The sequence below is a fragment of the Musa acuminata genome, chromosome BXJ2-2, assembly GCF_036884655.1.
Source record: "Musa acuminata AAA Group cultivar baxijiao chromosome BXJ2-2, Cavendish_Baxijiao_AAA, whole genome shotgun sequence".
Classification (NCBI taxonomy): Eukaryota; Viridiplantae; Streptophyta; class Magnoliopsida; order Zingiberales; family Musaceae; genus Musa; species Musa acuminata.
The window spans coordinates 486,238-495,926 of NC_088339.1; the positions used below are offsets into that span (position 1 = coordinate 486,238).

The window sequence follows — 9,689 nt, forward strand, 5'->3', positions numbered from 1 at the left end:
ACAAATTTTAAGACATTTACTAAGCTTAATAAGTCCATAAGTCTAGGTTTCTTCTAGCGAGCTTTTGGCGATCTTCTAGCGAACTTCCGACGATCTCTCGGTAATATTTCGATGGACTCCCGGCAAGATCTTGGACTTCATGATGATTTCTTGGCGAGTTCCAATGAGCTTCTTTAGCAAGCTCCTAGACTTCTCAGTCAATTCCGACAGAACTTTCGACGAACTCTCGAACTCCCAACGAAATCTCGTTTTTGATTCCGGGACTTCATTTTGTTTTATACCTTGCTATCATAGTTAATCCTACACACTTAAAACCCACTTTGATCTAGACAATTATTACATAGCTTGAATTAAGTGTTGTCTAGTATGTCATTGGTTTATCGACGCTTCGTCCGATTATTCGGTGCATCATCCTCTCTTGCGACATATTGCCTAATCGGTCAATTAACCTCTGTAACTCTGATTTCTTTGCTGTAATTTTCACTCTTCTTGGCCTGATGCTCGAACCCATGGCCTGAAATCTTCTATCGATACATCGACCGATCCTTCGACTCAACATTCAATCTTCTGACATGTTTTTCTCTGGCCCAATATGATTCTTCCTGCTTTAATTTTCTCTCATTGATCGAAGCTTCCTATGTCACTCAAAACATAGATCAAATCATAAACACTATCAATTGGTTTCATCATTAAAATTCGAGATTCAACATTATGAACTTTTTAAATTTTATAGTGAGAAGTTCAAAGTCATCATCATCATTACTTGAATTATCACTCAAGTGTATTCTATTGTTCGAAGTACCAAATCCTTCCTATTCTTTGAAAGATAGTTCTCATGTTCATTTTGTGTTATACAACTTAGAGCATTAAAGACTCGATAAATTCTTCAAGTGGAAACTTGTTTAAGTCTTTTGCCTCTTGTATTGCAGTTACTTTCGAATCTTAATTTTTAGAAAAAGATCATAAAACTTTATTAATAAGTTCAAGATTTGAAAAATATTTGCCAAGTGCTTTTAAACCATTGACAATTTTCATAAAACGGATATACATATCTCCAATGGTTTTACTTGATTTCATATAAAACAATTCAAAATCATACATCAAAAGATTAAAGGACCTACTTGTAATATAACTTAATGAACTTATTTACAATATAAATAATCTATTCATAAACATGTTTTTGGAATTCAATTGTTTTTGACTTGGAATACTGTATATATATTTAACCATTGAATATTTACTCTTGATGAAATTTATGTAGTTAATTTTGGTTACTAATCTAATTATTTTTGATAAAATTAAATAAAAATTAAAATAGGGTGTAATTTTGCTTAAATTGGAAATTTTTAAAGAGGACCTAATTTCATATTTTAAAGGTTTAAAATAAATAAAAATATATATTTTAATGTATCAAAAATAAGAAAAATGGTCGTTTCGGTCTTTGAAAGTTATTTACAAGTTTTCCTAAAATTTTAGAATTTTTATAATAGTTTGGAAATAAACTATACTGTTTTTTTAATGAGGTAAACTATTTATTGTAAAAGGTCCTAAAAATACTATAACCTCATTCAAAAATAGTGTAGCTCAGGTTTTAAAAATTATTTTTAGTGTTTTTAAAATATCAAAAGACCTTCTATAATTATAGTCAAGAGATTTTGGAACCAAAGTTATAGCAAATTCATCTTAAATTGTGTAAAATTTAAACAATATAATTTTATATTTTGTAGGACTAAAATAAATATAAAATACCTATTTTAATGACTCAAACATAGAAAAAATATATATCATTTAAGTCTTTGCTTGAAAATTTGAGAATTTTTTTAAATATATTAGATATGATTTACACTATCTTTGAATAGGGTCCAAAAACAATGGAACATCATTTAAAAACAATATAACTCAGGTTTTGAAATTTTGTTTATTTTCTTTAAAACCCATAAAAATATATATAATTATATTCAGTTGGCTTTTGGACTAAAGTTATGATAAATTCAATTAAATTGTGTAAAATTAAAATAAGCATAATTTTAATTTTTTAAAATAACTGAATATATAATAATATAAATATTTTAATGGTTCAAAAAATAAAAAAAAATCATTTAGGCCTTTGTAAATTATTTACCAGTTTTCCTTGAAAATTGGAGTATTTTTGTAGCATATTGGATGCGAGTTACAATATTTTTTAATAGGGCTAAAAATAATGCAACCTCAACAATGTAAATTAAGTTTTGAAAAACATTTTGGTGTCTTTATAACCTCGAAAAACTTATATAATTATATTCAAGTGATTTTTGGACCAAGGTTATATTAAATTAATCTTAAATTGGATAAAATTAAAAAAAACAACTTTCATATTTTAAAGAGTTGAAATAAATAAATATATTTATTTTAATGGCTCAAAAAATGAAAAATGAACATTTAGGCTGTTGTACGTTATTTGGAAGGTTTTCTGAAAATTTAAGAGTTGTTTAAAAAGATGGAATATGAGTTACACTATTTTTAAATAAGGACCCTTAAGAAAGTGGTTTTTATCCTAGAAGAGGGGTAAATTCACCTTGAATTTGGTAAAATTAAATATAATTTTAGATTTCTAAATGACTAAAATTAATAAAAACATATTTTAATAACTTAAAAACAAAAAATTAATGATTTAGGCCTTTTTAAGTTATTTGCAAGGTTTTATGAAATTTTAAAAATTTAAAAATTTTAGAATCATTATTTATCATCTATTGATTTATTTAATGACTTTAATTTTATTCATCTAAAATATATAAATAATATCATTTATATAATATTTTTAATATTCAATAATGTGTCGTTTATCTTATTTTTAATAATTTTTAAAATTAGCTTGATTATTATTTATATTTTAAAAATTAAATAAAAATATATTATAATTATTTGTTTTATTGACTGTTATTAATTTAGGATCGATCTAATGTCTAGTTAGGAAAAGGACAAACGGGTAGTTAAGGGTATTTTTATCAAATTTAAAAATAGGATATCTATTTAGGAAAATATGACTTATATTTACAATCCTCTCTTTGCTATTTATAAATTTATTTTAAAAAATTTAAAATTCCAAAGATATCCCACTGCAAATTGACATAAATACATTTTCTTTCTTCCCCTCTACCTCCCTCTACCCCTCCTCCTCTTTGAAAATTGAAGGACTATAAATAGTAAAAATTATAGTTTATTATTTTTAATAGATTGGAAATAGTAAGAAGGTGACAAATAACAAACTTGTTAGGATAGAAACAGAGACGATCTCAGTAAAATTGTAAAAAATATAGGGGATTTTTTAAAAAAATTATCCAAATATAATACTAACACAAAGTTGGTGATGCTGTTCGAAAAATCCAAAAATCTTTATGTATAGAGTTTAAATTCTCAATTGTTAAAAAGTTAATTAGAAAAGTCAAATTTGGAGTCAATCTTTTCATTCTTAAGAGGCCTACATGGTATATATATATATATATATATATATATATATATATATATATATATATATATATATATATATATATATATATATATATAGTGTAAATGATAAGTGACGAAGATAAAATTTGGCTTAGAACCTTATAATAAACTATCAAAGTTTTTACTAGTTAAATTAGTCGGCATCTTTATTTATATATTTTTTAAATCAAATATTTGTGGAGATAAAGTTCTGATTCTTATCCTAGTTTGAAAATAGATATTTCATCTTGAAAAAATCTATTATGTGTTGGGATAAATTCTTTACTCATAAGTTTCCAATATGATGATCCAAACAAATGGGTGCATCACCGATAAGTCATGCTGGACTAAATTCTTTATATTCCAAGGCATGATCGACCACAATGTTGTACGTGTTCAAGATATGCCTCTAGCAAAGCTATAAAAAATTCCTCTCCTAAGTTGAATTTGATGGGATATAACTCTAATCAGACATATCTTCATAATAAATCTCTACAAGGGGAAATACAGAAAACTTCACAACTGTTCTTTTAATTTGATCGTAACATGATAAAAATACATCGGCCAAAAGTTTTTATTCTGAAGCACTTCCTTTACTAATGACATCATGACAATAACCTTCTGTGTCAATTCACCTATATGCGTACATCATCCTACCTTATTTTTTAGGCTGTGTATAATATACCTAATGCATATTATACATGTTTAACCCACACACATCACATATAGGCAATTTCGAGGAGCCGTGGTTTAACTACAGCCTTGAGAGGCACTGCCTTAGGAAGCACGGCGCCAAATTTCTCCTTCATGTCGAGCTCCTCGACGTCATCGGCAAGCTTCCAATGAAATGAGTGCAACAAAGACCCGAGCCCGTATTGAAGCATGATGAGTCCTGCATGCAGTCCCACGCAAATCCTTCTCCCGGCTCCGAAAGGTATCAGCTCGAAGTCGTTCCCCAGTGGCTCAATCTTGGCGTTTCTACCGCTTAAGAACCTCTCCGGCTTGAACTCCAGGGGATGCTCCCACACGTCGGCGTCTCTCCCGATGGCCCATACGTTGACGATGAGCCGTGTGTTTGGGGGGATGTGGTAGCCGTCCACCTCGCATGCCTCGAAGGTGTAGTGTGGGACGCTGAGCGGCGTGGAAGGGTGCAGTCGTAAAGCCTCTTTGCAGATGGCTCGTAAGTAGGGAAGGTTTGGCATGTCAGACTCTTCAAGCCTACGGTTCTTCCCGATTACTTGGTCCATCTCATCTTGAGCTCGCTGCAGGATGGTTGGGTTCCTTAGCATTTCTGCGAGGGCCCATTCGATTATGATGGATGATGTATCGGTTCCGGCAATAAACATATCCTGCAAGGAGAAGAAGTTGGTGTTGGCGTGGTAGCAAACATGCATGATGAACTTATAAAACAGGAAAGCCTCCAATAAAGTACGCGTTAGGGTAATATCATTTCCCCTCCTGGGAGAATCTTATGTGACTCAAATAATGGTGCCATAATCGAGCAGACAACGTAGGAATTCCTGCGGAGCACATCTGCTTACGTTTTGTGGCTCTCTATCCATATGTATATCTAGTGCTGGTTTGGTTGCAGGATCCAACACCTGTTCTGACAGGATATTTACCATCACTCTTGGTCAAATGATAACGATGACTAGAGATTTTGCGTCCGTCGTTAATTGGCTGTCCGTAGCGAAGAAGAGGGGGGAAGGAGAGAGAGGGAAAGAGAGCTCACAGAGATAAATCCCTTCATGTTGACATCAGAAAGCGACACCCCATCAGCGTCAACCCTGTTGGCCATCACAAGATCCAGCACGTCCGGCCTCCCCTCGCGCTCGTGCGCCGTAGCTTCGTGCTCCGCCATGAGCGACGTGATCAGAGCGTCTAACTTCACATGCACCCGGCGAAGCTGCCGCTGCACTCCCTGCAGGTCCATCCACGCGATCGCCGGCACAAAGTCGCCGATGCTGAACTTCCCCGACCAAGCTAGCAGCTCTGTGATAGCGTCCTTGAACTGGTTTGATTCCTCTCCCTGCGACTCAAACACCCGCCGCGACAGCATTACCTGCCCGATGATGTTGGCGCTGGCGCACACCATTGCCTCCGACACCATCACTGGCCGCGAGTTCCGGCTGGACTCGAGCATGGCGCGGAGCATGCGACCGATTTCGTCGCAGCGAACCGGGGCCCACTCGGTCAGTGCCTTGCTGCCGAGAAAGTGGAGGTTAGCGAGCTTGCGGAGGAGCTTCCACCGAGGCCCGTAGTTGGCGAACACGAAGTCCTGGCCGTCGTAGGTGACGTCCTTCCCGCTGATGGGCGAGGGGCGGTTGGCGAACTGAAGGTCGAGCGCCTTGAGAAAGGAGCGGGAGGCGCCAGCGGAGGACGCAACTACGACCCCCGTAGTGCCCATCCTGAGGTACATGATGGGGCCATAGCGCAAGGCGAGGTTAGCGAGAGAGGCGTGGGGCATCGGACCGATCTGCGGCAACGCGCCGAGGATTGGAACGCCCGAAGGGCCAGGGGGGAGCCGGAGGCGACGGATGGACTGGAACCTCCGGCGGAGGAGGAGGTGGACGACGACTCCCAAGAGGATGCCGGCGATGAGAACGATGTCGAGAGCCATCGAGATGGTTGTGGTGCGCAGACGATGGTATTAGAAGTGGGTTAGTGTATATATAGACAGAGAGCTAAGCACGGCAAAGAATAGCCTATGGAAGGGCCGATGTCATGTTTGGTGGTCTCAGCGACACCTGTCGTCGGAAACAGTAGTTTGATTGAAACCCACAACCCACAAATTGTAGCATGAGAAATTGATTCCAGCATACATTATGTGGTTGCTAGAAAGCTACAGGACATAAAATTTCAGAAAAAGGTAATATTGAACTTTAATAATTTTAATCACCTTCAGATTATAATGTTTTACATCATACAAAAGACAGTGAAAACAAAGAAAATACTATACTCTTTTGGATTGGATTGATGTTCGATTAATTTTGATTTTTTACTGTTAAAGATGAATTATTTTGGTTCAAAAGTGAGTTAGAGAGAGAGAGACTGCTTAGTCCATCATTATGTGTTTTTTTTTTTTGGTTGACTTTGTGGACTATGCTGTTGCATTTAGTTTGGTCTTTTTTTTGCATGATGGCTTAAATAAAATGATATAAAGATTACAAATGACAAGCTATGGAAGATGGATTCAACCAAACTAAGACAGCAACACAAAATATACACAGTGCACAAAATGTACAGTGTTCTCATAGAGTTGGTCAAATTTATCTTACGCTTGATGTGTAATCAATTTCTACACGTGATAATGGAAGTTATAAGGAAGAGTCTCCGCTGTGGTCAGCATCATACTCAACAGTTACCAACAGCCCATTTCTTAACATTGGTGCTGACATTTCCAAATCCAAAAGATATATTACCAAGATTTTATGTTTTGTTTATAGAGAGAATATTCTAACTGATAAACTTCTCATAACTTTGTTCGTTTCACTTTATCAATTATGTCGATTCAAAGCTACAAAAAATGCATAGACAAAATCATAAGGATGACTTTTCCGCTTTCTAACTCAACAAAAGGTGACGCCACTGTTTTGTTTTTGAGTGATTTTTCTACTTAGAAGGATAACTTTTTCTTTAGATCCTTCATTGACCAAAGATTCAGCTAAATCAAGTTTCTTTTAGTTGTTTTTCATAAAAGTTTTAAGTTTTTCTATATCTCTCCTTGAATTAATTAATTCTTGTAAAAATTCCATGTTTTTTTTTTATATTATGTCTAGTAAAACTTTTCCTATATCTCCCTATTTTTATTGATCTGATCATATTAAAATAGCTATCTATTAAATTGTATGATTCATCAATATCATTTTAAATTATTTTCAACACTGTATCCTTTATTGAGATTATATATATTTTAATGTTCACCAATAAATACAATACTTGGAGATAAATTAAGACTACAATTTAAAAAGCTCATGAGCTCGATCCCACTTAATTGACTTTAGTGCAGTCCATTGGAGAAATCAGTTTGTGTTATATAAATCTTGACATACAATTAATAACAGATAACTATAATTAATCAGAAATTTATTGAATATGATATTTATTATTGTTTATCAAATAATAATTATACAAATGATAGATACCTCATCAACTAATCCCCCACTAATAAGACTGCCAACTACCCATGCCACTCTGTATCAACCACATCATCACTTTGGAGGAAACATTATCCACATGAATTTTTCAAAGGATTTGCAGTGTGACATCCAAAGAATTATATGTAAAGCAAGAAACTTGAAGATTCTTTTTTTTAGGGGCTATTAGCCTCTTGTCCTGTTGAATTTAGATGATCAATTTTACATTTTGGAACCTAAACTTTGTTTTGCATTACAAGTTGGCAAGTTGTGTTGGTCCGAGTAAAAGATTTCTCGTATCAAATTTAGATTTTTATTAAAATTATAAAAATATTATATAAAATGAGACTTGTTAAGTATTGACTCAAATAGTTTAAGATCTATCACTTGTATAATAATAAACTAACCAACTTAAATGTCTTAACAAAAACTCAAATTTGGATAGTTGAACATGACAAAAAATAATAAATTGTTTCACTCATTTTTTTTATATGTTATACTTGACAAAAATGAATAATTCTAAAACTATAATGTATACCATATGTTGAATAATACCTTAAAGATTCATCTAGTGGTGGTGATGGTGTGCTCGACACACATATTAAAGATTAAGGATATTAAATATTATTTAATAAAATTTTAAAATACATGTTAGCTATCTTAACTGCTAAAAGTTTTGACAGTTGGAAGCAAGGATTTAGGATCATGTCATGTCTTCACCACTTTTCTTTACCCCCAAAAAAAAAGAGATATGTTGAATAAAAAAATATATTTTACATATCTTCTCCTTGACTTGTTGACAAAAAGATAGTTATTAGTATTTTAAAGATATGAAAATTTATATTTTGTATTTTTTATCCTCTACTTGTTGACAAAAGAGGGTCGTTAGTATTTTAAAGATATAGTGAATAAAAGATTATATTTTAAATTTTTATTGTATATTTGTTGATTTTTAAATGATAAGTGATGAGGATGCGATTTGATTCGTAATGGTCAAAATTTACAGGATGAGAGTCCTATTAGTGTCTATATTTTCTGTTTCTATAGTTAACATGATCAGTTCCATTTTGATATCATGTTAACGAAACATTTAAGATCACTTATCTAGAAGAGAGATACAAAAAATAGAAGCAAAAATATCAAAACTTTACTCATCTAATTTTATGTAATTACACAAGACTTTTCACTATTGGAACACCACCTCACGACAAGTTAGAATAGCACTATTTCTTCTCAAGACTGCTGTAGAGAACAACTACTGTCAGTACAATAAGCGTTCGTTACCTATCCAATTTTCAAATAACAAAGTTGAATTTATCTACAAAATTGTCTTTCTTGTTTTTACTTGACATTGTCTGAGTAAATATATACATGAAGCAAACATATTGACTAATACATTACAAAAACGAGGTGCGTATGACTGCTGAGAGATACCCACGAAGAACTAGCATGGAGACAAGAAGGTGAAGAACCACATGTCTAGTCAAATTATTTTTGAATTAATGGGAACATCAAACTGCATTCCCACAACAATTTTGACGTCAAACAAAACACATCAACAAAATTTTGATTAGGTGATCACTAATTTCAAAATTGGCATTTTAAATGGCTTACTGTGCAATCTTCATTTCCTTATAATCAATACGTAAAATTGGATTCGGTCAATAAGATAGCGTTGACAAGAATAAATAATATTCGAGATACGTGATCAAGTACAAAGCTTTCAAAGAAGTTCACACATTAAACTAGCTATGAATTGCCATCACCAAAGGACAACATGCATGTAGTTGGTAAGAGTTGACAAAAACTAAGACGATTGCTAGTTTCTCTTGAGCGATTCAACATGCTATTTTACTTGGGTAATTTTGCTTTTAACATTTCAAGTAAAGTGGTTCTCACAAGCATCTTTTACAAATCATGTGAATACAAATAAAGAGAGAGAGAGAGAGAGAGAGAGAGAGAGAGAGAGACTCAAAAACTACAATGGAGAAGAACTACAAAAGAGATTATGTGAAGGATTACGTAGGCAACACGCATAGACTTGTTAAGAGTTGACAGAAGATAAAGTGATTACCAAGGAAATACATT

General features: G+C 33.3%; 1 protein-coding gene across 1 annotated transcript; it reads right to left on the reverse strand.

Annotated features, from left to right (window-relative positions):
* Positions 1-4,012: 4,012 nt before the first annotated feature.
* Positions 4,013-6,099, reverse strand: LOC135605103 (flavonoid 3',5'-hydroxylase-like). Its single transcript, XM_065094798.1, has 2 exons — positions 5,198-6,099; positions 4,013-4,814 (listed from the first exon to the last, which is right to left on the reverse strand). The coding sequence occupies exons 1-2, from the start codon at positions 6,083-6,085 to the stop codon at positions 4,185-4,187; spliced, it is 1,518 nt and encodes a 505-aa protein (XP_064950870.1). The 5' UTR covers positions 6,086-6,099; the 3' UTR covers positions 4,013-4,184.
* Between the last annotated feature and the right edge of the window lie 3,590 nt (positions 6,100-9,689).

What these genes read in the sequence shown, in the direction of transcription:
- LOC135605103 (XM_065094798.1), bottom strand. Translation starts at nt 6,085, where the DNA reads ATGGCTCTCGACATCGTTCTCATCGCCGGCATCCTCTTGGGAGTCGTC. An exon ending in ACATGAAGGGATTTATCTCT is followed by an intron (nt 4,815 to 5,197) that starts GTGAGCTCTCTT and finishes TTCTCCTTGCAG; the next exon opens with GATATGTTTATTGCCGGAAC.